Source organism: Panthera leo, chromosome E3 (assembly GCF_018350215.1).
Source record: "Panthera leo isolate Ple1 chromosome E3, P.leo_Ple1_pat1.1, whole genome shotgun sequence".
In the NCBI taxonomy this organism is placed as follows: Eukaryota; Metazoa; Chordata; class Mammalia; order Carnivora; family Felidae; genus Panthera; species Panthera leo.
Genome location: NC_056694.1, coordinates 31,299,088 through 31,326,325, shown reverse-complemented (window position 1 = coordinate 31,326,325; position 27,238 = coordinate 31,299,088). Strand labels below are relative to the sequence as shown.

General features: G+C 47.3%; 1 protein-coding gene across 9 annotated transcripts in view; it reads left to right on the top strand.

Annotated features, from left to right (window-relative positions):
• The window catches only part of SNX29 (sorting nexin 29), a 500,159-nt gene that overhangs the window by 29,187 nt on the left and 443,734 nt on the right, over positions 1-27,238 (top strand). For all 9 annotated transcript variants that reach the window (XR_006198016.1, XM_042923016.1, XM_042923018.1 and 6 more), the window contains exon 4: positions 10,755-10,879. Coding sequence is in view for 8 of the 9 variants with exons in the window: in XM_042923016.1 (XP_042778950.1) it covers positions 10,755-10,879 (125 nt within the window). In the remaining variant the exon portion in view is untranslated. The remainder of the gene's footprint in view (positions 1-10,754; positions 10,880-27,238) is intronic.

Sequence of the window (27,238 nt, the reverse complement as noted above, 5' to 3'; positions counted from 1 at the left end):
CCAGAAATAATGGCCCAAGGACTCAGCAGACACTGGAAGTCACCTCAAGGGCCAGATACGTTATTGTTCCTCAGAAGCGTCTCCTTCCTCCGTGGAATTACAGAACACCGTCTGGAAGGTGTCCATTGGAATTATCGGCAGCGACCCAAACTTGGGGCCGGCAGGATGAGTGTGGGAATTGGACCTCAGTTTGAATCCTCGTGTCGCCAGTCCCCAGTCATGTTGGACTGTGGGCAAGTTTTGACTTTCTTGTGCCTCAACGTCCTCATCTGTAAATGGGAACAGCAGTAACTTTATCGACTCAGTAGAGCTCTGAGTCAGTTCGTGTGAAGCCGAACAGCCAGTATGTTTCCAGAAATTGTTAGCTATTGTTACTGTCGTAATTTTATGTAAAGTGTCCGGACACTTGGTAAATATTCTCTGCGCACTGGGTCTCTTTGCCGTGATGGGTGGCAATGGGTTGGCTTTGAGTATTTGTCTCAGAACATTTAGGAAATGTACATTTTTGTGATCCTTTCAGGGAATGTTGTCAGAAGAAGTCAGAGAAAGGAGCTTTTCTTCTCCTTTCAAAGCTTGCCAGGGAAGAGTGATTTGTTTTGGTGATTTTTCTTTACCTGTGAAGAGTTAGAAACATTCGTGAACTTTTCAGGAAGCTACAAAACAAAACCAGCCGACCTTTGCTGTTCCTTAATGTTATTCTCAGCACAGTTGAAAACTGTTGTTATGGATTCCTCTGGACACTTATGAAACCAAATGGCTTTGTCAGGCATTCCTTTTCTTCTTTTAAAGGTCTTGTTCATCATGTGATTTTTGTCTTCAGTTTGTCATGGGTTTCTTCCCAAGCTATTAGTTTGAGGTGTTGCCTGGATGTTTTAATTCTTCTCATCCTGCAAAAAATCTTGGGGTTCATTAATTGGATTTTCTATCCTCCTGAGTACTTCATTTCCACTTTGAGGATCTGTAGTAGGTGGTTCCACATTATGTGTGTGTGTGTGTGTGTGTGTGTGTGTATAAACAATTTTTTTTAACATTTATTTATTTGAGAGAGAGCGAGAGCATGCCCAAGAAGGGGAGGGGCAGAGAGAGAGGGAGACACAGAATCCGAAGCAGGCTCCAGGCTCTGAGCTGTCAGCGCAGGGCCCAACACAGAGCTCAAACCCACAAACCGCAAGATCATGACCTGAGCCGGAGTCGGATGCTTAACCGACTGAGCCACCCAGGCGCCCCTGTATATATATATTTTTTCATGTTGTATATTCTTTTATTTTACTGTAGTGATCAAATGAATTGATTTCTTTTTGGAACAAGATTATTTTTAGCTATAGGGGAACTCTAGGGCATTTAGCAAATCTGAGCACATTTCCATGTCTGAATATCAATAAATATTTGTATTGTTTATAGCCACTGACAATAGTGCTTGGCCCAGGGGAAACAATATGCAAGCACTGTCATCACCATCACCATCATCATCACTGTCCCGATAGCAGAGAGAGGCCATGAGCCTGAAGTCTAAGCTCTGACGGGAGAGGCCCACCCAGCCACAAATCACCAATTACCAGCCGTGTAATTTTGGACTTGATTATCTTCTCTAGGCCTCTGTTGTATCATCCGGAACATCAGATGATAATCATGGTCCCCGCTTCCTTGTATATAACAATGTTTGCTTGGCACAGCCAGTAAGAACTTACTAAAACTCAATACATTGTCTCCCTATGACTTGACATACCAGTGTTTGGGCCAATTTGGAAACGAAAGGCTAGAATGATCGCTCATTAATTCCGCTATGCCACAGTTATCTATTGGTAGACTACTGTGTTGGCATTAGGGATGTAAACTGGACGAGATGTTTCTCCGATTGAGTCCAGGAGACGGGCATGTAAATTGCGGACAGTCAAGGAGGCCTGTAGTAACAATTACATAGTATAGACGTGAGAGGTGAGTACTGGGTCTTTAGTGGTCACATGGGAAGAATGGGAATTCCAGCAGCAGGAGTAGCAAGTGCGAAGGTGGAGGCAGGCATGAGCAAAAGGGGGGATTGTGGATGATGTGTTGTAGGTGTTGGGAGGTGATCTGGAAAGTCACTAGGTGTTTGAACTTTATCCATTAGGATATCATTGTTTTTCTTTTTCTTTATTTTTTTTAAAAATCTTATTTTATTTTAAGTTTATTTATTTATTTTGAAAGAGAGAGAGAGAGCAAGCGATTGAGCAGGACCTGGGGAGATGCAGAAAGAGAGGGGGAGAAGAATCCCAAGCATTGTTAGTGCATAGCCTGACCTGGGGCTCGAACTCCTGTACAGTGAGATCATGACCTGAGGTGAAACCAAGAGTCCGTTGCTTAACTGATGAGCCACCCAGGTGCCCCTAAATTGTTTTTTTTTTTAATGTTTTATTTATTTATTGAGAGGGAGAGCGTAAGTAGGGGAGGGGCAGAAAGAAGGGGGACAGAGGATCCAAAACGGGCTGTGTGCCGACAGGCTGACAGCAGTGAGCCCGATATGGGGCTCGAACTCATGAACCACCAGATCATGACTTGAGCTGAAGTCAGACGCTCAACTGACTGAGCCACCCTGGTGCCCCTCTTTTTTTTTTAAATTCATTTTGAGAGAGAGAGAGCAGGGGAGGGCCAGAGAGAAGAAGAGAGAGTCCCAAGCAGGCTCCACGCTGTCAGCGGAGAGCCCAGTATGGGGCTTGAATTCATGAGCTGTGAGATCACGACCTGAGCCGAAATCAAGAGTTGGATGCTTAACTGACTGAGCCCCCCAGGCACCCCAGTTAGGGTATCATTTCTTAGGCTGTGGCTATTTGCATACCATTTTCACAGTTTTTGCCATTTCTCTATACCGTCTGAGCCAGGTGTTGGCTTGTGGTGGAATTTGAAGGCCCTGCCTCATGACTCTGGTCTTGTCCTAAGTAACGGCATCAGTGATATCAAAGACGGACGGCTGGTTATAGATTTTCTTGATGCATTGAAGTGATTAACATAGAAATGTTCATCTGTGTCCCTTCTGAAATTGTGTCATGGACTGTATGCCATGGCAAAGTGTGGCGTGGGTGAGAGAGAAATAAAGGACAATATAGTCAGATCTGCATTTCCCGAGGAGGTGGGGGGGATGGGTGGGGTGCGATGGGGCCCGGGGAGCAGGGGACAGGGGGGCTGGGTGGAGGGAGTGCTCTTGGGAGGAGAGACGGAAGGATCGAGAAGCATTGTGACTGAGCCTTGATAAGCCTGAGGTGCTGACTGGACACGGAGGATGAGACGTCCGTTCTCTGGCTCTAAGGTGCGGCCAGAAATCAGAACAAACTGGTTTTCAATTGTTCCCTTTTGTTTGAAAGCAGGCTTCGGCGTGAAGTTTTCTTTCTCCCAGACTGTGGGTTCCCACCAGGCTTGGAGACCCATGGGCCACTGGCTTAATGCCCCTTCTGTGTCTCATTTCCCATTTATTCCCTCCTTCTGCATCTAGGGACTCTCGTCTCCATTCTTTTTCCCTTTTAATGTCACCAGCCCCTTCAGCTGATTTCCTTCCCAGCCGCCAGCCCCTGTTCCTGATTTTGAAACGTCTCTTCTGCCGGGAGAATCCGGGACAGTGTTTGCTTCTGGAGAGAGCTGGAGGTCTGTCCACCCCAGAGAAGACAGATCCTGTGTTGGTGTTAGTAACTTGTGAAAATGGTCAGAAATTACGATTTAACCCATTTAAGAATTGCTTATTGTTTTGATTTCTCGCTCTTCTGGTAGAACATACATTTGATTTTTTTTTACTTTCTTTTTACACCCTCAAACGCTCACACTTAACACTGTCTTGAAAACTATTGCCTTGTGAGTTTTCGCCCTTACCAGGCTTGCATTTTTTTTTTCTGGTTCTGTGTCAACTTTTTTTTTTGTTCTCTTTTTTACTCCCTTCCCTCCCTCTGGGTACCTTGTGTTCATGACCGAGATTTATTTGTTCTGCGGTTTTCTCCATGTTCTCAGAATTTTTACAAATAAAACACAGGTTTTATTGCTATTGTTTTACAAAAATTGAATCCTATGTAACGTTCGGCTTCTGCATTTTCTCTCTTGGCTGAACCCTTTCCAAGTTACGGTTCCAATAATCGTTCTAATTAGTTTTAGTTTTTTAATTCTATTAGTTTTTATTTTTTTTTAAGTTTATTTATTTATTTTTGAAAGAGAGAGAGTGAGCGAGCAGGGAAGGGGCAGAGAGAGAGGGAGAGAGAATCCCAAGCAGGCTGCACACTGTCAGTGTGGAGCCTGATGCAGGACTCAAACTCCTATACCGTGAGAATATGACTTGAGCTGAAATCAAGTGTCAGGTGCTTCACCAGCTGAGCCACCCAGGTTCCCCTTGAGCATCTTTTCTTTTTCTTCTTTTTTTACAAAAAAAAAAATTTTTTTTTAACATTTATGTACTTTTGAAGGACAGAGAGAGACAGAGCGTGAGCCAGAAAGGGGCAGAGAGAGAGGGAGACACAGAATCTGAAGCAGGCTCCAGGCTCTGAGCTGTCAGCTCAGCTTGAGCAGAGCTTGAGCTTGTGAACCACAAGATCATGACCTGAGCCAAAGTCAGACACTTAACCAACTGAGCCACCCAGGTGCCCCTCTTTTTCTTCTTTTGAGAGAGAGAGAGAGAGAGAGAGAGAGGGAATGAGTGAGCAAGGGGCAGAGAGGGAGAGAGAGAGAGAATCTCAGGAGGGCAGAGGATAATGAATCGTGAAGTGGGGCTGGAACTCAAGAACCGTGAGACCATGACCTGAGCCAAACTCGGATCCTTAAGTGACTGAGCCACCCAGGTGCCCCTGCATATTTTTTATTTGTGGGTTAGAAACACTTTTTAAAATCTTTTTGTAGATATTCTTTTTTTTTTTTTGCTTAACATTATGATCTAAACTTAAAAAGAAATGTATTTCAAGTTCTCTATAAGCATTTAAAATAAAATAGTTGTGCACTTTTTCCTCATCATAACTTTTAAATCGTATTTCTTCATTTGTTGTAGCTCAAGGTAGCAATATTTCTGGTTTTTGAGACAAGAATATTTCTTTAATGCTTATTTTGGAAAGGAGCTAAGTTCAGGAAAGCATAAAGGCAAGAAAGACATCAGCAGTAATTCCTTTGCCAAGTGGCTCTTAATTTTTTTCACCTAATTCCCTTTAGGATTTTTTTTTTTTTTTAGCATAGTTGGGAACATACTTAGTATGTAGTTTTATATCCCGTTTACTTTTCATTTTATATTTTAAACCTGTGGGTCTTCACTAGAAGCTCTTGGTATGAGTTTTAAGGGCTAAATAGCATTTGACGATATGCTCTGTTACTGTTCATTCAACTAGTTCCCAGTGTCAGCTCTTTAGGTGTTTTTTTAACTTTCCACAGGTGCAGATAATGTGTTTCGAATATTTTCATTTGTAAATCTTTATCCGATTTGTAGATTGCAGCGGAGGACTGGTATTTGCCGGTGAAATTTACAGGCTACAGGATGTGCCCTTTGGAAAAGTTAGTTCATAAGGCACAAATACAGAGCATAGCCGCTGCAAATGGTTGTCATGTCACGGCCTTGCCGTAGCAAGGCTGGTGTGATCGTGCTGCCTTCAATCTGGCACAGGGCTGATGCTGTTAATTGCCTGATTTTTAGGGGTACAGTTGACTCCACTCCAGGTGACATTGGAGCTTTCCACATGAGGATAATCCAGTCCATTTTCATAACTGTACTTGGTTTTCTCCAAAAGGTTCCTCTAACACGTGAAAGGACCGCTTTGCAATGTGCCCTCCTTCATAAGGTTACTTTTATTGTTGATCCTGTCTGTTGTTCTAACGTTTGCCATAAAAAAGTAGACGATTCTTAAGAATCTTACTGTAGATTGATGTGGCAGGTTAAGGAGTCTTGAAATAGAGGTTGCAGCTTGCGGAATTTCAGCAGTAAACTAGTTAAGCTCATGCCGTGTCCCCCTGTGCTGGTGGTAGATAACTTTCATATTCAGCCGGAGCAGGCTATTTGATTTTCCATACATGAACTCCTTTATCAAGCTTTACTGAGCACCTTGAGGACCGTTTTTTTTTTTCTTTTTAAATAGCTTTTTAAATAGCTTTGAAGTCTAATATACATACCATACAAATCTACCTCTTGTAAGGGTACAATGCAGTGATTTTTTTTTTTTTTTCAGTACTTTTGTGAGTTGTGCAACCATTAACCACAATATAGTTTTAGGACATTTTCATCGTGCCAAAGTTTCCTCCTGTGCCAATTTATAGTTAACCCCTGATTCCAGCGTTAGGCGACCACGAATTGACTTTTGGTTTGTGTATATTTACCTTTTCTCAGCGTTTCATGGAATCCTGCACTGTGTAGCCTTTTGGGTCTGACTTCTTTCTCTTAGCATAGTGTTTCCAAGGCTCATCTTCGTTGTAGTGTCAGTTTTTCACCCCTTTGTAGGGGGTGCTGAGCAGTGTTCTGTATCGATACACCACAGTCGATGTATCTCTTCATCTGGTAAACAGTTGTATGCGTAAAAACCTGAAGTGATTTTTTTTTTGACTGGTGCTTTTTATTTAAATTTCTTTTAATGTTTTATTTATTTTTGAGAGAGAGAGATAGAGCATCAGCAGGGGAGGGGCAGAGAGAGAGGGAGACACAGAGTCCGAAGCAGGCTCTGGGCCCTGAGCATCAGCACAGAGTCCAGTGTGGGGATTGAACTCACGAACCACGAGATCATGACCTGAGCCGAAGTTGGATGCTTAACCGACTGAGCCACCCAGGTGCCCCTAAATTTTAAAATTTTTTTTATCTTAAAGAGAGAGCGGGAGCGGGGGAGAGAGGCAGAGAGAGTGAGAGAGATGGAGAGAGAGAGAATCCCAAGTGGGTTCCATGCTTAGTGTGTAGCCTGATGTGGGGCTCAGTTCCATGACTCTGGGATCATGACCTGAGCCGAAATCAAGAGTCGGATGCTGGGGCACCTGGGTGCTCAGTTGGTTGGGCGACTGACTTCGGCTCAGGGCATGATCTCACTGTTTTGTGGGTTCAAGCCCCATGTCAGCCTCTGTGCTGACAGCTCAGAGCCTGGAGCCTGTTTCAGATTCTGTGTCTTCCTCTCTCTGCCCCTCCCCTGCTCACCCTCTGTGTCTCTCTGTCTCTCAATAATAAATAAATGTTAAAAAAAAAAAAAAAGTCGGATGCTCAACCGAGTGAGTCACTCAGGTGCCTCTTGATTGGTGATTTTAAAAATATGAAAACAGGGAGACTCTTAAATATGGAGAACAGAGGGTTACTGGAGGGGTTGTTGGGAGGGGATGGGCTAAATGGGTAAGGGACATTAAGGAATCTACTCCTGAAACCATTGTTGCACTATGTGCTAACTAATTTGGATGTAAATTAAAAAAAAATCAATAAAAAAATGAAAACGGGGTGCCTGGGTGGCTCAGTCAGTTAAGTGTCTGACTTTGGCTTAGGTCTTGATATCACAGTTTGTGAGTTCAATCCCCACGTTGGGTTCTGTGCTGACAGCTCAGAGCCTGGAACCTGCTTCGGATTCTGTGTCTCCCTCTCTCTCTGCACCCCCTGCCCCTACTTGCACTCTTCCTCTCAAAAATAAACATTAAAAAGTTTTTAAAAATATGAAAACATTTGCTGTTAAGTCCCCCCCACTTAATTAAAAACATGCCCAATTCACTGACTTACATTAGAAGTTGGATGTGATGAAATGCCATGGAGGCAGCCAGCCCACCACAGCGATGCCAGAAAGCATGTAGCAGAGAGCATTCTGGGAAATAGGAGAGACCAAGCTGAGAAAATGAAGAGCCCCGCTCAAGCAGGTGCCCCTTTGCTTTGCAGGAATTATCATAGAAATGAGTAAAGATGAGAAGAAATGGAAGCCTTAGGGCGTGAGGTCATAAATCAGCGCCTGTAGTGTGTCTGCCATGCGTTAACGAGGTGGAGATGCGTGTGGTTGGACGAGTGTGTTCTGCCTGATTCAACCGACCTGGGCCCGAAATACGAATTGTACAACATCTCCTGAGACGCGTCTCTCGCCTGAATGTGCAAGTCTGTATTCTGAGTCCCCCAGGGGAGGCACCATTTTGGCCACGGTTACCACACTTGTGCCACATACTGGGACAGGCATTGTGCTACATACTGGGACACGGAAGATGCATGAGGCACGATCCCTGGTGTCTGGGAGCTCAAGTTAGTGAGAGGAGACAGCTCTAGGAAGCAGCTCATTAACAGAGAGGTTGGTCAAGTGCCGTACTAGAAAGAAGCTCAGAATGAGAAGCCCTCAGGAAGGCTTCCTGGTGGAGGGGACCCTCGAGCCAAGTCTTGAATGACCAGTAGGTACAAGGTCAGGTAGAATGGGAAGTGAAAAGGGGGCATGGGGAGGGCGATAAACAGAATGGCCTTTGGCAAGGTGGTCATCGCAATGAATTAATTATAGGATTAGTACCCCCTGTGGGTTTTCTGCTGCATTAGGTTGATAGTGACATGTCTGCATCTGGAAGGTAATACTGATGATGTAACCTGAGCCTTGGGGACTGGGTTTGTGCTGTTCACCTGCATTCCATTCTCTTTAGGGGCCAGATATTATCTAGAGTTGGCGGGGCAGTTACTGACTTGTGCACTAGAACCAAGCAAACTAACAGGGATTGTTGATTTCATTACCATATTTGCCGATAATTTGTTTAAAGGTACCGGCTGTGGTTTATTATGGAGAATAATAATTCTGGTGTATTCCTCCCGGGATAGGGCTTTGGCTGGGCTCCATTTTGCCATACGTCTTTTGGTTGCTGTGGAATTTAGATAGTTTTGCTAGGTGTCCCAGCTTTCAGGAAGCCCTTAAATGTGTGCCTGAGTAAACTTGCAGAGAGACTGGCATAGGCACAGCTCATATTTAAGGGTGACATCTGCCCAGCAAAGAGGGTTGTTCCAGTGTGGGGGAGTAATCTGGGACTCAGGGTTCAAGATTATTTACTCATTTTCCTGCCGCTGAGAAAGGATTTAGGGAGCATGTCCTGTGTACCAGACATTGAGCCAGTTGCAGGAGAGCCAAGGTAGGAGCTGGAAACCAGCGTAGTTGAGGACACCTGTTTGGTTTGGGATGCCACATAGGTTTCTTTCCTGTGGAGGGCCAGCTTTGATCATTGGCAATGGTCGCCTAGAATGCTGGGATGGATTAGTGATGTCTGTCATGAGCACAGGCTGGAGAGTGAATGTATGAATGCTGGGTATTTGATGCTCTGTTAGGGTTTTCTGGCGCAGGCAGAGGACTCGAGTAAAAGTGGGGTATAGGAGAGAGAGGACATTTGTCTTAGAATAAGCATGTTTGTCTTGGTATGGGGTGTATTGGAAACTACCTTGGATCAGTTCAGGCTTGGGCAGGACTGGAGTACAGATGTTGTTAATTATGTACTGTCTTATATTGCTGCTTATTATGTACTCATGTTACTGTCTCTGAAATGTCTTTAGCCTGTTTTTTTTTTTAGGTGTAAAATGGAGGTAATACCACCTGTATCATAATGTTGGTGGAAAGAGTTAATGAAATAATGGCTATGAAAATATTTTACCACCCACAGAGCAATAAACTCTTGGAGTATTATTGCTACAGGTGTAGAGGTGAGTGGATCAGGAAATGCCTGAAGTTAGGCAAGGTTGAGCCAGATGGTGATGGCCTCCGGGCCTTTGCACTGGGTCCCCCTGCCCAGCCTGCTATGTCTTGTCACATCCGGGTCGTAACTCCAAGGTTACCTCCATTTGGGCCACCGAATCTAAGCCTGTTCCTGACGTGTCTCCACCTATCACCTCGTCTTGTTTTATTTTCTTCAAAGTTCTCATAACTGAAATGGTCTGCTTAGTTTGTGTATCTCCCTCTGTTAGAACCATGCAAATGTGGTGAGGCAGAGACCTTGGTATGTCTTTGTATCCTCAGAGCCTAGATTAATAGAGCCTGGCACAGAGGAGTTCAGGATTTTTTAACGAATGTTGCATGAGTGAATGGAAGGGTCTCTGAAGTCCACAGACCCAATGGGCCTTGGGGCTCGAGAGCCCTGGGATGGTTGTTAAGAATAGGACATAGTAGCTGTGACCTCCTCTCTTTGCCAACATGATCTTGAAACTATTTCCTTGGTTATTGAGAAATAAATTTAATTGAATCCACAGTAGTTGTAACTTAATTGAAAATTCTTTCCATTAACTCTGGATCTGACTTCACAATATTCTTGCAACAAAATAAAGAACAAGAATCAGAATTCATATTATTTTTTTAGTGTATGTAACAGGCCATGAAATTATACAATGTTTCCAATTTGGCAGGCTGGTGCATTCAATCTCTTCAAAGATAATCTAATTCTTTAAAGTACATGTGATATGAATTAGAGTTGGAACTTGTGAATTGGATACAGTTAGCAGCCAGTCCCTCCCTAAGCCTAACTGATCTGTTTTTAAATTGGATTTTATTCTTTTCTCCTCTGATGGCTGGCACCAATTCCATTTCCCTTGTTTCCTGGGAATTGTTACTATGCGTTCAGGAGTCTGATGAATATGGCCAGACTTTGTGGGGCTTCCTGGACTTATGTGAAATGAACAGAAACGGGGAGAGGTGTGTGGAGAGGCCCCAGTCAATTCCGTGTCACTTACCTGACTGCCAATCCAGCTGTCCAGTGTGTACCTTCCCGTTGAGCTTTACAACCGCTGACACACCCCCTCCCCGGAGGTGCTGGGGCTGCCCTGGTTGTCTGTCTCCCTTCACAGATGGACTGATGAATCACTGGTTCCCTTGCAGGGTGACCTGTCTGTGCGCCCAGTTTGAGGCCGTCCTGCAGCATGGCCTGAAGAGGAGCCGGGGATTGGCGCTCACGGCGGCCGCAATCAAACAGGCAGCAGGCTTCGCCAGCAAAACAGAAACAGGTACTGCTTGGCCTGATGCAGCGCAGAGGATGAGGTCTTTTCTGTTGCCCTCCTTTTAAAAAGTTTTCATTTATTTTTTAAGCGTGTGGGACGGGGGTGGGGGGAGCGTGGTGGTGCAGAAATCCACGAGTGAGAAAGTCTTACCCGCAGTCACTATTGGCGTTGTCCTTTGCGGACCCCTTGGAGCCGCGGGTTGCCATCTCTGGGGGCTCGGGGTGCTGCAGCCAAGGTGCATATGTGACCAGCGTGGCTGGCAATCGCTGGGAACTCAACGTGTTCTAATTTTGTGCATGGGGATAGCACGCCATTCCGCGGTCAAGTCTGTCTTCAGCAACAGCGACAGCAGGTCTCTGAGCTTACGCCTCTGCTACCGTCCGTATGCGTGTTGCCAGAGCATTTCCCGCGTGTCCTGCTCCTGTGTGTCTGACCGACGGGCCAGTGTTAATAATGACTACTGACACATAGGAGCAGTTTGCACAAGCCTGGAACCTCGTCAGTCTTTTATGTCAGTTAGCTCATTCGGCAGCCTTGTGAGTAGCAGGGACCTTATTTTCTCCATTATGCAGATGAGGAAACTGTTCGAAGCGATTTGCTTTGGATCTGAACCTAGAAGCATCTCATGTCCTATAAGATACGTACTCTGCCCTTCCTCCAGGACATTTTATTTAAAAAAAAATTTTTTTTAACGTTTATTTATTTTTGAGACAGAGAGAGACAGAGCATGAACAGGGAGAGGCAGAGAGAGAGGGAGACATAGAATCTGAAACAGGCTCCAGGCTCCGAGCTGTCAGCACAGAGCCCGACGCGGGGCTCGAACTCACGGACTGTGAGATCGTGACCTGAGCTGAAGTCGGACGCTTAAGCGACCGAGCCACCCAGGGGCCCCCCTCCAGGACATTTTAAAGAGTAGGTTCTTTCAGACCCTGCTTGTGAGTGCTGCTCTGAGTTCCTGAATCTTGTCACTGTGGCGACGTGCATGTCACTGCTGACCGAAATGTTCGGAGGGCCCCTCGCTCACAGCTGACCATCGGCCCTCGCCGTGTCTGGCCGGGGCGTCTGTGGGAATTCTCTGCCAGACAAGGCAGGTCTCTGCCTCTCCCTCTCCCTCTCCCCCTCCCTCTCCCTCGTGTTGTGTGTCTGCCTTCCTTGGATTCTCAGCTCTGTCGTTCATCTCCCCAGTTGCTCCTGTTCACGAGCGAACGTGCTTCCCCTTGGGGTCAGGGGACAGCCACGAGAGGGATTCCCGTTACTGTCGATTTTTCTTCTGTGCTCCTGGGTCCCTTCTTTAAGATTTGGGGACATACGGGGCCGGCTCAGACAGGAGCCGCCTGCAAGGGCCTCATTCCTCGTGGAAACCACCGCCTGCTGCCTCGGTCGCCTAGGATGTTGGCCTCTGCCATCTTGGTGGCTTCTGTCCTCCACATGCAGCCGGCTCAGTGCTCTGGGCTGGTTGATGAGCTGCTGGAGGACGTACCTTTTCCCAGGGTCCTCCTCACCATGATGGGCCCTCGTGTTTCTTCTCGTTTCCTTCTTCCCTGTCTGTGCGCAGCTACTTGAGAGGAACCAGTCTGGGGTAGGCCACGAGGCCTTGGGTCTGCTTCCGTCCGGTGAGGTCAGCCACTGGCCCGGTGGGAGGCAACGTTGGCTTTGGAGTCAGGCCCTGAGGGTAAGGCTGGTAGACCCTAGGGCAGCGCCCCTGCTGCGTCTTCGTTGTTTTCACCGGTGAGGCTGACGTACATTCCGTCTCCCTGGGGGGCTGTCCGGAGGCTTCCGCCGAGGCCGCCTCCGTTCCTAGAGCCTAGTCACCGTGTAACCAGTTACCCTCCTCTCCCCAACACCCTTTAAACGCGTAGACTCTTCCTCCGTCTCCTCCCACGGGGGCTCCAACCTTCGGCCGTGCAGGATGGCTCTGTCTGGCCCTACCCGGACTAGGATTCGTGTCTTTCTCTTACTTGGGCCTGGTGATCAGAGGAGCACCAGCACACGTGTGAGGCTGTGGCCACCGTTCGTTCATGCCGCTTCCCGGTGTCTCAGCGCCCTTTCTGCACCTGCATCCGGAACAGACCCCGGCCGGTGAGCAGGGTCTCTGCTTTGCTTTCTGCCGTGGAAGAGGTTCCGGGCCTCCCGGCAATTAGGAGCGGGGGAAAGACCGAACTGGCTTAGCCCGCGAGTGGCTGCCAAGGGCTTCCTTCAGTCTTGTCGCGGTGCAGTTAACCAGTCACTGGTACACATGGTCCTTGGCTGATTAGAGCCTCTTTCCTCTTATTGAACGTTTTATTAAATCCTTATGTGGGGGGGGTGGTGGTGGGTTTTCAGCTGCCAGGAGTCAGGACGAATCAGATTGGTGGCTGTTTACAGCTGTTCGTAAAGCCATTGGAATGACCGTAGCAGGCGGAATGGAGAAAATGAAATCTTGAGAGGAGGGTTGGATGTGAATGAGTGTCACTGTGCTCCCTCGTCCCTGCTGGCTGCTGGCCTGGGCCCTTTATGTAGCTTTGCAGTTAATACCAGACCCTAGAGCTGGTGACGTGTGACCCTAGAAATCCCGCTCTGTGACTCGTCACACGTGAGCTCCCTGGGACATCCTCTCTCTGAGCTTCCATTTCCTCGTGCGTAAAATAAGGTCACGGTTTTGTGGTGGGGGCTCAATGAGAAAGCGCGTGCAGAGCCTAGGCCTGGGCACAGAGCTGCCAGAGCTGGTGCTTGATAACCTGGCAGCAGCTTTCCAGGCTGGGTGATGATGCCCTTATTTTTCGGATGATGCCACCGAGGCTCAGATAAGTGAATAAGTTGCTCACTTTCGCATAGCTAGTAAATGGCAGAGCTGAGGCTTCCAACCAGGTCACATTGATGTCAGATTCCTGGCTGCTGTCAGCTCCCCCCTCTTCTGGCAGGAGGCCTGGTGCCCTGCCCTTTGTTGCTCCTCTGTAGACCACTGTAGCCCAGTTAACTGGACTGGAAGTGACAGGGGACAATAGGATAACAGTGAATTAACCCACAGGCTGTTGCAGTAGCTCTGTTTACACATGAGGAACATTACCTTTTGAAGAGAGGAGAACGGAGTTCAAGGTAATGACTGAACAAAATGATACTGTCGAAAATCACAATACAGTCGATAGTACTGAGGGTCTTGCTGGGCAGGACTGCGTTTGTTCAGCTGGGGTTGGGGTGCACGTTGGGCTGAGTTTAGAAACTGGTGCCCTTGTACAGTGTGCTTAAAAATTTTTTTTTTAAAGTTCTCAACATTTAAAAATGATGAGATTTTGTGCTGAAAGATGGATTTCTAGCTTTTCTTCAGCTTGAGGATCTCTGGCTCTGGGCCCACATTTACTGTTGACTGTGTCCCTGACAGCTGAGATAGTGTTGTGTTGTTAGCATTCTTGCTGTTCTTACCTGAAATTTAGCAGTTTTCGAACATAAACACTTCTCAGATGGTAAACCCCTGAAGTCAGTTTCCAGAGTGTGGAATGGTGGTCTCTTTCATTTCTGTCTAGTTATAAACTTGCTTTCTAGGGAGAGGATTTGTTAACTTCTCACTTGGCTATCGCCAGAAGCCCCTTATTTTTTGTTGTCATCTTGATGTTGAGTGCATTCTTGTCTTTGGCATGTGCTTGGTAGTTTTGACTGAGTCTCAGGTGTTGTGTATGTTGTGTATGTGACTGAGTCCCAGGTGTTGTTGGAAGCTTGGGATGATGTTCTCTCTCTTCAGAGAGAATTCACTCTTGCTGCTCAGGCAAGTACGGTAGAGGAAGATCAGTTTTCTCCTGCCGAGGACTGAGCATTTCATGCCTGGGCTTCAGCATTTGCGAGGGCTGATCTATTTCTGCTTTTGCCTTACTGCTAGGACTAGGTATTTGGGGTTTCCAGCGTATTTCCGTTTCCTAGAGCTGCCATAACAAACTTCCACACCCTGGGTGGCTCAAAACAGCAGAGAGAAATTTATCGTCTCCCGGTTGTAGAGGCCAGGAATCCAGAATCTGGGTGTTGGCACGGTTGGTCCCTTCTGGATGCTCTGAGGGAGAATGCGTGCCCAGCTTCCGGTGGTTGTCTGCTGTCCTTGGCGGTCCTGGTTGTAGCTGCTTCAGTCCAGTCTGGGCCTGTGTCTTCCCGTGGCCTCTTCCTTCTGTGTCTCTGTCTCCTTGTCCTTCTCTCTCCTTAGAACAACAGCCCAATGGGATTTAGCCCCACCCTACTCCAGTATTACCTCAACTTAACTAGTTACATCTGCAAGATCCTTTTTCCAAGTAAAGTCACATTCTGTGGTTTCAGACGGACAGGAATTTTCGGGGGACACTGTTTAGTCCAGCCCACATTGGATCCCTGAGCTGTTTACCAGTTTCCATCCTCGTCTGCTGGTTCTGAGCTCTAATTTTTTCCTTTCAGACCTTGTGGAAATTCTGAAAGCTCTGTTTAGCTTCTCGTCAGAAACTCTGTAGCCGGAAGAAGCCTCGAGGGCCAAGTAAGGCCCCAAGCGTAGGACTGTCCGTGGACTTCCCTTCTCTTTGGGATCTGAGTTCTTTAAGTCTTGCCTGGGCAGCAAGGTCCTCAGGACCTCCCAGGTCCTCAGTTTTGTTTCAGTTAAATAACTGCCTAGCGTTTTCAGTTGTTTTTGCAGGAGAGGTGGTCTGGACTCCTCTTTCAAAGCTGAGGAAGTGGCCCCTTGAAGTGACACATTGAGTGTGTGCCTTTTCCTGTTGCTAGATCGCCCCCTTCATGTGTGGCCATCTCGGTTACTTTCCTATAAGTCAGGTGTCAGGTTTTCCTTCTGTGATGAACTGTAGCCTGAGACAGGGGTTGTGCAGGCAGATTTCCTCCAGTTTTGTGAGGTTTTTAGCGAGCACCTGCATCCCCCTCTCTGCCCACCTCCCCCCCGCCCCCCATTCCCTAGTTTGCTTGTCTGTTAGGCATTTTTGATTTGTTTTTGGCTTAGCATTCAGGGTTCATTTGTTTGTCTTTTGATTTGGGGAGTTTTTACCCAAACATCCCTGAATTGTGAAATGTTGGTAGGGCAGACGTGATTACAAACAGTTTTGCGACCAGCTCAGCTTTGTCTTGTCGTGCATTGTCTGCAGGTGTGGGACAGTGTCCAAGCCTCGCTGAGATCTCCTCGAATAGATCGTGCAGACGTGTGGGTTGTGCGGGACCCAGAGATGCTTGGGATGAGGTTACCCAGTGTGTCGTCTTTGGGATTTAAATGCCAGAAGTGAGAGCCTGCTTGTGTCTGGGGGAACTGTTTCCTCTTTGATCTGTGGCTGGATTTATCTCCACAAAAGATTGATTTGGGGATGGCGAGAGGGGAGTCTGCATTTTCAGAGTCCGGGCCTGCAGTCTATGTGCCTTGCAGCGAGGCAGGTCAGTGTGAATAGTGACAGCAGGCATTGGTTATTCCTCCCCCAGCAGTTCTGCCCTTCTTGCTGAGACAATGCTGATTTTGTTCAGATGTTGGGTGGCCAAGAGCTTCAGGCCTGGAGCTAGCTGCAGGGGCAGTGAATCCAGACCAGATCAGGCCAGCCATAATGATGATCAACTTGCCAGTAGCTGCTTTTAGTACAGACCCAAGATGCCGTTAAGGAAGGAGAAGTCTGCTGTGGGCTTCTGAGAAAATTCATTGCCACCTGAACGGAAATAGGAGAGAAGACTTACTTTGTGGCCTTGGGTTGTTGCTTGAGACTGTGATGTTTGGAACTTTGGCAATGATCTTGTGATGAAGGGGGACAGATCTGAGGACAGAGCAGCTCAGAAAGATGGAAAGTGCCTGGTTCCTTGGTAGTGTCACTGAGCTTCTGAATTAACCAACTCCAGACCTGCCTTACCTCTGGACTTGATGTGTAAATGTCTAAACGTTTCCTAATGGTTTAAGCCATCTTGAGTTGGATCTTTGTTGACACGCATCCAAACACGTCCTAACTTAAACAGTAGAGAAGAGCCAGACAACTTAAAAAAAAAGTCAAAGGCCTGTGTTCCAGAAATGAGAGGAAAGTTGTGAATAGCACGTTAATCTTGGAAACAACACTGGGATGTTTTCTCCTTTTTAATCAATTGGCTGACCACAGGCCTGGCTTCCTTGTTTGCTAGTGACTCATTCTGAGCACCTCCCGTGAGCCAGGGGATTTGTTAGACCCTCCGTTCCTGATTTCATTTTACTCTTGAAACGTCTGTGCATAGTGAATGATCGTGTCCCCGTTTTATAGGTGAAGAAAATACGGCTCAAAGAGATGAAATCGTTTTCTTAATGCTCCAGAACTAATGATTGTGGCAGAGCTGGGATTTTTACTCAGGTCCACATGATTGTGATTCTGTAACTCCTACTCTTTTATTCATGATGGTATGTTTCCAGAAAGAGGGCTCTCTGAGAGATCCTGATCCTTTCCCTTCCCCCATTTGAATTCATGAGTAAATTAAGCAGCAAGTAATAAGTTATGATCACTTAGGGCAGAGGTCAGCAAACTACATCCTGCTACTTCTTTTTATAGATAAAGTTTTATTGGAACACAGCCACATGCGTTTATCTACTTAGTTTGTGTGGTGGCTTTTAGGCGGCTGTGACTGAGACTGTTGGTCCCATAAAGTCTAAAGTATCTGGTATTTGACCCTTTGCAGAACAAGTTCTCTAATCCCCATCTTTGAGAACAAAGGACAGGGATTCCATTTTACCTTCCCACACCGTATTCACATGTGTGTACCCCCACTGGATGGTAAGCTTTGGGACTGCAGGGTATCATGTGTGTCTTACTTCCTCTTGACTTTCCAGCTCCTAGCAGAGTTTTTGGGAAATATATAGGTACTTCGATAAAAATGTATTCATAAATGCGATATTTCAATTTTCACAGTCCTATCTTTCGTGATTTCTGAGGTACCAGAGTGCTACCAAGGAAGAGAGCAAAGATCGATTTTTAAAGTTACTAAAGATGAATTAAAAGCGGCAGAGAGCTCTGCATAGGCTTGGCTTGGGATTGGAGGGTTTTGCCCAAAGTTGTCAATGTGGAATGCGGTGTGGAAAAAGGAATTATTTTTCATCGTACTGGAGAATGGAGATGGACCCACTGCAGCTTGTGCCTGTCTTGGTCTGCTTGGGCTGCCGTAACGAGAGACCACAGCCGGAGGAGCCTAGAAGCAACAGCAGTTTATTTCTCACAGTTCTAGAGGCTGGGAGGTCCAGGATCAAGGTGCCGGCATGGTTGAGTGAGGGCCCCTTCTCTGCTCCATAGCCGGTGCCTCTCTCTGTGTCCTTACGGGGTGGAAGGAGCACGGGACACCCTGGAACCTCTTTCCTAAGGGCCATGATCCCATTCCATGAGGCCTCCACCTTCTTGGACTAAGCGTTCTCTCCCGAAGGCCCCACCTCCTAATACCATCACTTTAGGGGCAGGAGTCTTGGAGGGACATGTTCAGACCGCACGGGTGACATTTCTCTGCAAAACCTTGGAATTTGCTGTTTTTGTGAATCACTAACGTATCGTCATGAGGTGACGTGTTGGCGGTCTGTGACAGGGTCATACGCTTGGTTCAGGACATACCAGAGTCGCACCTGCTGTTATGGATCTGCCTGTCCTGTAGAGCGTAAGTCTGATTTCCTTGTCTGTTCAGCAGCCGTGGGCAGCAAGGACCCTGTGACGTTGAAACAGTCTCCCCCTCTCTGCCACCACGTCCTGGCATACTTACTGCTGCTTTGTGCATCCTTCTGTCATTTCTGCACCCTCAAATATTAAATATCGTTCGTCTTCTCATTCTTTCGTTTGCTCTTGTTTCTGTGCATACAAGTACTGCCCGAATTCCTTGGTGAAAACTGCTGTCTGTGTGTTCATTACTGAGAGTTCTCCCTCCCCCGACCCCCTCTTTTACGTGTCTCTGTTTGGATGTACCACAGGCTCATCGCAGGTTCCAGGACGGAATCTTCCTGACCTCCCCCATTTGCTCCTGTATTCCTTGCTTAGCGAATGGCTCTGCCCTTCACCCAGCTTTCCTGACAGCTTCTGGGCTTCCTTGCAGCCTTCTTGTCCTTCCCCTCTGCCCTGTTTTGTCCTTCTGCCATCCGTTGCCATCTTCTCTAGTCCACTGTGCACGTTGTGCCAGGCGGGGGCGGGGGTGTCTTCAGTGACCAGCCTGCTCCCCTGCCTCCTACTTGAAGTTCTGTCACGGTTCTTTTCAGAGTGGGGCCGGAGGACACACACCTTGTCATGGCTTCTGAGGTCTCTCCCCTCCCTGCTTTGTCTGTCTCTGCCCTTCCTCTAAGCCCTGCCACACACCCAGGGCTGACATGGAGATGGCAGGTAAGACATTGCAACACTTGGATCCAGTCGATAAACCATGACCCGAGTCTTGTGAGTTCCCCTCCTGCCACAGCCCCTGCTGGGGGGCTTCTCGGACCTCTTCATGATTCAGCCCCTAAAGTGTTAATGCTAGACTCTCTGGGGGAGAAGGTCTTCAGTACCTCTGTCTTTTCATTGCTCATTGATCGCTTTAGATGGTTAAATCCTAAATTTTGAACGGCACTGCTGGTCTCTGCAGACCTGAAGCTGTCGAGTCTGGAAGTGTACTTCGTTCTTACCTTTCCATTACCCTCCTTCCTCCCTAGCCCTCGCTCAAACGCTAACGACTCAAACTTCTCTTCTCGCTTTTAAATTGTGGCAAAACATATATAACTTAAAGATGACCGTTGTAACCATTCTAAGTGTATACATTGTACGACCATCACCACCATTCACCTCAGAACCTTTTCATTTCCCCTTGTTCACAGTCTATCCCCATTAAACACGGACTCTCCATTCTCCCTCCTCCCAGCCCCTGGCACCCGCCATTCTCCTTTCCGTCTCTATGAATGTGTCTTCAGTACTTCTTGTAAGTAAGGTGTACTTCTACTCCACATGGATAAGGCTTATTTCTTTTAACATAATGTCTTCAGGGTTTGCGCCTTTGTAGTATGTCAGAATTTCCTTCCTTTTTAAGGCTGAATAATACTCCATTGTGTACGCGCGCGCCACACACACACACACACACACACACACACACACCCCACTTTACTCATCTCTGGCTGCACACCGGGGTTGCTTCTATTTGTAGTAATGCTGCCATGAACGTGGGTGTCGACAGAACTATTTGCATCCCTGCTCTCCGTTCTTTTGGATAAATACCCAGAAGTAGAATTGCTGGATCGGGTGGTAATTTTATGTTTCACTTTTTGAAGAGACGCTGTATTGCTGTTTTCTGTAGCGGCTGCCTCATTGTACATTCATTCCTACTGGCCACAGGCGGGGGTTCCAGTTTGTCCACATTCTAGCCAACGCTCGTTATTTTCATTCATTAAGTGATTATTTTAAAAAGATGTTATTTATTTTTTTTTAAGTTTATTTTATTTTGAGCCAGAGACAGAGAATGAGAATGTGCGGGGGGAGGGTCAGAGCGGGAGAGAGAGAATCCCAAGCAGGCTCCACACTCAGTGTGGGGCCCAACGTGGGGCTCGATCCCACCGCCGTGAGATCATGGCCGGAGCCAATATCAGGACTCAGGTGTTTAACCATCCGAGCCACCCAGGTGCACCCATTAATTAATTAATTAATTAATTAATTTATTTTTTTTTAAAATTTTTTTTTTAAATGTTTATTTATTTTTGAGACAGAGAGAGACAGAGCATGAACGGGGGAGGGGCAGAGAGAGAGGGAGACACAGAATCGGAAGCAGGCTCCAGGCTCTGAGCCATCGGCCCAGAGCCCGACGCGGGGCTCGAACTCACGGACCGTGAGATCGTGACCTGAGCTGAAGTCGGACGCTTAACCGACTGAGCCACCCAGGCGCCCCTATTTTTTGATAATACCCATTCAAATGGCTGGGAAGTGGTATCTCATTGTGGTTTTGATCTGCTCTCTCTTGCAATTTCAGATTTCCCCCCCAAAAAGTCATTCGTGAGCTCCTCACCCAGTTCACCTGGCCTCTGCCCACCCTCTAGGTGTCTTCTTCTCCTTTCTGCCCTCCCCCCAACTCTCACACCCAATAGTCTCATCAAAAAAATAGGTTTGTCTCATCAAACCTATTTCTGGCGCTATGTGTTTTCCAGACTTTCTCTCTCGATGGTCAAGGGCTGGATCTATTTTTGCCCTTTGTTCTTTCTTGTAGCCCCAGTGTATTGCAAGGTGCCTGGCCACCAAAAAGGATGTTCAAAACAAGGACTCCAGGACCCAGACTTCAGGACGTGGGGCTCATGGTCCTGGGAAGCCAGACCCCACCCTCTGCTGTCTGTATCTCTTCACAGTCAGCTGGAAGCAGGTGGTATTAATATACACCCAGCTGTAAAATTAGAGAAACCGACTTCCTTGATCCTCAGTGGGGCTTTTTGAAAATGGTTGATTGCATTTAGCTCAAAGCAGAATTTATATTTTGCTTCATTGGGTCACCTTGGGTAACAATTTCATTTCTGTAGAAGAGTATTTTTGGAGGAAGCTTCATGTGCCGGGAGAAGCCCGGGCCCATCCTTTTGTTCATGAGGGGAAGTCCACTCCCCACCCTCCCACCCCTGTAGGGTTTTCAGTTCCCTCTTTGTGTTTCTGTGTCATGTTTATAAACTTGCAAATCAGCTAGTTTTGGCACAAAGAGCCTTGGAAGGATGTCTGTGGAAGGTGGGAAGGAAACACTGAGCTCTGTCCAGGGGTGGTGATAAACATGTTTAACAGCTGGTAGAGAACGCTGGCCTTGGGGGGAAGTCAGAGCCAGAATGCTAGCCCCCTTGAGCCAGGTGTGCACCTGTGAGCTCCTTGATTACAGGGATGTCCACAGTGTCCTGGGGAGGGTCCTTGACAGTCTGGGTGGCTGAGGGCGTGGGCCAGTGGCTGCTTACTAAAGGGCACGAAACTGTCCCAGCATATAAGGATCCTCTGTAGCCAGACTGAGGCCTCTGGGCCAAACCTTTGGCTGTTTGAAAGGTGTCTCATTTTATTTTATTATTATTATTATTAATTTTTTTTTTAATTTTTTTTTTCAACGTTTTTTATTTATTTTTGGGACAGAGAGAGACAGAGCATGAACGGGGGAGGGGCAGAGAGAGAGGCAGACACAGAATCGGAAACAGGCTCCAGGCTCCGAGCCATCAGCCCAGAGCCTGACGTGGGGCTCGAACTCACGGACCGCGAGATCGTGACCTGGCTGAAGTCAGACGCTTAACCGACTGCGCCACCCAGGCGCCCCAATTATTATTTTTTAAAGGAGGCTTCATGCCCAGTGTGGAGCCCAATGTGGGGCTTGAACTCAGGGCCCTGAGCTGAATTCAAGAGTCAGATGCTTAACCGACTGAGCCACCTAGGTACCCCTAAAAGTGTTTGATTTTAATGTCTAGTAAATTAACTCAGATTTGGCCTCAGAGTTGTCAGTTTTCAATCCGTAATTGCCTGGCCTGTTGGACCCATGAGTCCTTTGCTTTATTCCTGTCAGCATGAACACGAGTCTTCAGCAGAGGATGGGGTACATCCCTAAATGGAAACGAGGCACAAGCCTTAGAAGCCCTTCGTGTGGCCCGTTCCCCCTTTTTAGTAAAGGAGGTGGTGTAGACTCGCATGTTCTGTGGGTGGATGCCAAGTGCGCTCTGCTACATTGTTACAGCTCGGGACTTCAACCCCGGATGCTCGTGGGGGCCAGGCAGACGACAGAGATGAGCGCATCAGGCCGGTGAAAGGCCCCTGGGTTGGTGCCCACTGAGTTGTCTGGCCGCTGCAGAGCAGGCTGGGAAGGGTTGTCTGGGGATTCAGGAAGAAGAGAGATTTCGATGAGCAGCTAGCGGCCTGGGACGGGGTGGGGGTTCAGTCTTCTGCATAGAGCGGTCAGAGACCATCTCTATGGACTTTTGAATAGAGACCTGAGGGAGGAAGGGAGGAAGCAATACTGTTACCTGGGGGAAGACGTCTTAGGTAGTTCAACACATTGAAAAGCCTGTAGTCCTTTGCCTGTTTGCTCTCAAATTTATTGTCTGCCTTCCCTGCAGACTGTTTCCCAGGCTCCCTTGCCCACTGTCTTCACGCTCGTCCAGAGGGAGATAGTGATGAGGTTAGAAGGTGGGAGGAAAAGGGAAGCTAGAGCATTTCTTCCCGGCCTCACACGGCATCTGTAGCAACGCCGTGCTTCCTCTGTGGTCTGTCGAGGTCCCATGAGGTCTGCTGGTTAGGCCTTGGCTTTCCTGTTTCACCGTCCTCTCTGGTGCCAATGCCACAGTCCAGCCGTTGCCCGGCTGGCATGTATTTAGGAGTGGAATTGCTGGACCATACGGTAATTCTGTGTTTACTTTTTGAGGAACCACCGAACTATTGTCAACAGTGGCCGTGCTATTTTATATTGATAATTTATTTTTTTTGAGTAGAGATGGGATTGCCTTTATCTCTTTGCAGTTGAACTTAACTCTGCTGTTAAATCCCCTTTCAGTTCTTATACTCTTTTTTTTTCAAGGTTTTTAAAAGTTTGTTTATTTTGAAAGAAAGAGAGAGAACTAGCGGAGGAGGGGCACAGAGAGAGAGGGACTGAGGATCCGAATCAGGCTCTGTGCTGACAGCACAGAGCCCGACGTGGGGCACGAACTCACGAACTGTGAGATCATGACCTGAGCCGAAGTCGGAGGCTTAAGTGACTAAACCACCTAGGTGCCCCTCAGTTCTTACACTTTTTTAAACAAAAAAAAATTTTTAATGTTTATTATTTATTTTTGAGAGAGAGAGACAGAGCACAAGTGGGCAAGGGGCAGAGAGAGAGGGAGGCACAGAATCCGAAGCAGGCTCCAGGCTCCGCGCTGTCAGCACAAAGCCTGATGCGGGGCTCAAACCCACAGACCGCGAGATTATGACCTGAGCCAAAGTCAGACGCTCAACCCAGACACCCTGGTTCTTATACTTTGAACACTACCTCTTGCTTTTGTTCTTCTGGCTTCAGGGATGGATTGGCTTTCTGCCATTAGTAATTTCTGTGGCCTCATTATTCTCTTATTTGGCCTCGTAGCTCTTGCAAAGTCTTCGTAACAGATGGCCTGTGTGAAATTCCTTCAGTGGACTCCCTGGTGCGGTTTCTGTTCATGGCCGGGGAGGCCCCGAGGTGGAGTGTGTTTGACATGTTGGACGAGTGTCAGGCACATCAGCGAGGCTGCAGCAGGGTCAGTCGGGATGGGGGAGAGCGGAACAGGGTGAAGCCCACAGGTGGGGGAGGAGCCAGGCCACAGCCGGGCAGTAGGTGGCAGTTTATCCTCCTTATCTTGCTTTGTTTTTCTGATCTACACCCACCTCCACCAAGATAATTGGCCCTTGTTCTCTGGAGTCAGTAGGGATGATTAGTGTTTATCTATCCATCTATCAATTCATTTTTAGAGAGATGCCAATGGGGGGGGGGTGGAGGGTGGAGGCTGGGGAGGGGCAGAGGGAGAGAGGGCGAGAGAGAGAATCTCAAGGAGGTTCCATGCTCAGTGCAGAGCCCAATACGGGGCTCGATCCCATGACCCTGGGATCATGACCTGAACTGAAATCAGGAGTCAGGTGCTCAACCGAATGAGCCACCCAGGCACCCCGGGATGTTTAGGTTTTACATGTAAATAGACTGGAGTCTTCAAAAGTGATCCAGTATCTGTGATTATTGTGCATTTGTTCATTCTTAAAAATGTACCAAGTTCTGAATTATAAGCTTTAAATTGGCAGATTTTATGTTAAGTAAATCTTACCACAGTTAAAAAAGAAACCTAGGGTGGAGCCTGGGTGCCTGCGTCGCTTGAGCATCTGATTCTGGATTTCACCTCAGGTCATGATCCCAGGGTTGGGGGATTGAGCAGTCTGTTGGGAGTCTGACTGAGATTCTCTCTCTCTCTGCCCTTCTACCCCACTCGTGTGCACACACTCTCTCTGTAAAATTAAAAAAAAAATCTGGAAGTGGCTATAGTTACCTTTAATTGGCAAGTTTAAGGTTTTTTCCTAAGAGAGAGTTTAATAGCAGAGTTAATTTCATTTGCACAGAAATAAAGTCCATTCCATCTCTATTAATAAAAAATATATCAATGTAAAATGGTATAGCTGCTCAGAAAGGTAAATAGCGGCGCCCGGGTGGCTCAGTCTAAGTGTCCGATTTCGGCTCAGGTCATGATCTCACCACTTGTGAGTTTGAGCCCCATGTCAGGCTCTCTGCTGACAACTCAGAGCCTGGAGCCTGGTTGGGATTCTGTGTCTTCCTCTCTCTCTGCCCCTCTTCCACTCAGACTGTCTCTCTCCCTCAAAAATAAATGAACTTAAAAAAAAAAGTAAACGGAATTATTGTACGATCCAGCAATTCCACTCCTAAATACAGACCTAAAAGAATTGAAAGCAGGGACTCAAACGGACACTCGTATACAAAAATGTTCCTAAAAGCCTTATTCACAAGAGCCAAAAGATGCAAAAAAGGCAAATGTCTGCCGACAGATGAATAGATGAATGCAACGTGGTATGGACATATAGTGGGGATATTACTCAGACAAAAAGAAGTGAAGTACAGATAAATACTGTAATGTGGATGATCCTTGAAACGTGATGCTAAATGAGAGTAGCCAGACACAGAAGGTCGTATGTTGAATGGATTCCACCCAGAGGAAGTATCTGGAATAGTCACATTACCAGAGACGGAAAGTAAAATAGAGGCCCCTGGGGAGAGGGGACAATGGGGGAGTTAGTGTTTAATGGGTACAGAGTTTCTGTTTGGGATGATGGGAAGGTTACACGGTGGTCATGGTCGTACAACATGGCGACTGTACTTAATGCTACTGAATTCTAACTTAAAAATGGTTAACGTGGTAGGGGCGCCGGGGTGGGTCAGTCGGTTGAGCGTCTGACTTCGGCTCAGGTCATGATCTCGCATTCCATGGGTTCGAGCTCCACATCGGGCTCTGTGCTGATGGCTCGGAGCCTGGAGCCTGCTTGGGATTCTGTGTCTCCCTCTCTCTCTGCCCCTCCCCGACTTGTGCCCTGTCTCAAAAATAAAAAAATAAACACAAAAAATTAAAAAGAATGGTTAATGCGGTACATTTCATTATGTATATTTTACCACGATTTTTAAAAAAGCAAAAAAAAAAAAAAAAAATCAAGCTTAGGTACTTTTTACAAGTCTTTTTGATGTGATGTTTAAACCACACTTCCTGTGTCCTGCTTTCAGGAGGCAGCCTTGTGGCTGCTTGGGGGATGGCTGGGCGCAGCCCATTACTGGGGACTCCGCTTTGCTGAGCCAGTGGTGTCTTACAGTCAGGCTCATCCAGATTTGGATGTGACTGCGTTTGGGGGGCACCTGTGCTCACCTAAGCCTGAGGCCGGACTAAGGGGGTGCTTGGTTGCCTTTTGTCCCTGGAATCATTGACAGCGTGTATGCGTGACTGTTAGTTTTTTAACACTTATTTTTTTACGTTTATTTATTTTTGAGAGACAGAGTGAGACAAAGTGAGAGTGGGGGAGGGGCAGAGAGAGCGGGAGACACAGGATCCGAAGCAGGCTCCAGGCTCCGAGCCATCAGCACAGAGCCCGACGTGGGGCTCGAACCCACAGACCGTGAGATCATAACCTGAGCTGAAGTCGGACACTCAACCGACTGAGCCACCCAGGTGCCCCTGTTAGTTTTTTTACTTAAAATCCATGACCTGTTTCTTCTTTGGCTTCACAGATCTTGATTTTGCCTGGGGCTGTGGGACGTCTTCTAGGTAATGGATCCTAAGTGATTAAGCTAGTCTTGACATTCTGTATCTCTGCTCCCTTTGGTTTTCTGGGATTCCTTACGCCAGCCTGGAAAAAAAAGGGGTGATGGGGCTGGTTTTATCCTGTCCTCTTTCTTTGTGCTCTGATTGTGGATGTGATGCCCAGCGTGGTGGCAGCGCTCTGAGACAGTGAGGGGAAGGTCAGGAGCTCGGAGATTCTCCCCACGACAGAGCCTTTGAACCAGCTGCCTACCTCCAGACTAAGTGTGTGAGAAGAACAATCCTTTCTTCGTCTACAAGGAGCCTGGCCCCCTGTTGTTGGGTTTTCTCTTTCTTGTTGAGCAGGGCTTTTTTTGTTTTTGTGTATTTTTGAGGGATGCAAAAATTCTTCACTTTTCTGCATGCGGGTATTGCTTGGTGCCTGGCGTGTCCCCTGTCCCCTGTAAATGATTGTCAGGTGACTAAAGAGCATACTCTCTGTCACAGCATCAGGCTGCTTCTGCTTGCAGGGGACAGCAAGCCACTTAGATGTCAGCAAAACAGGGCACTTCTAACTCAGGTAACAGGAAACTGAGGGTGAGCTGGGTTCCAGGGCTCAGCACCCCCCGCACCCGTCTCTGGCTCTCAGCCCTACTTCTGTCTGGGTGGGTGTCTTTCCAGGTGGGCGCAGTCTACAGGAGGGGGAGGAAAAGAGCTCC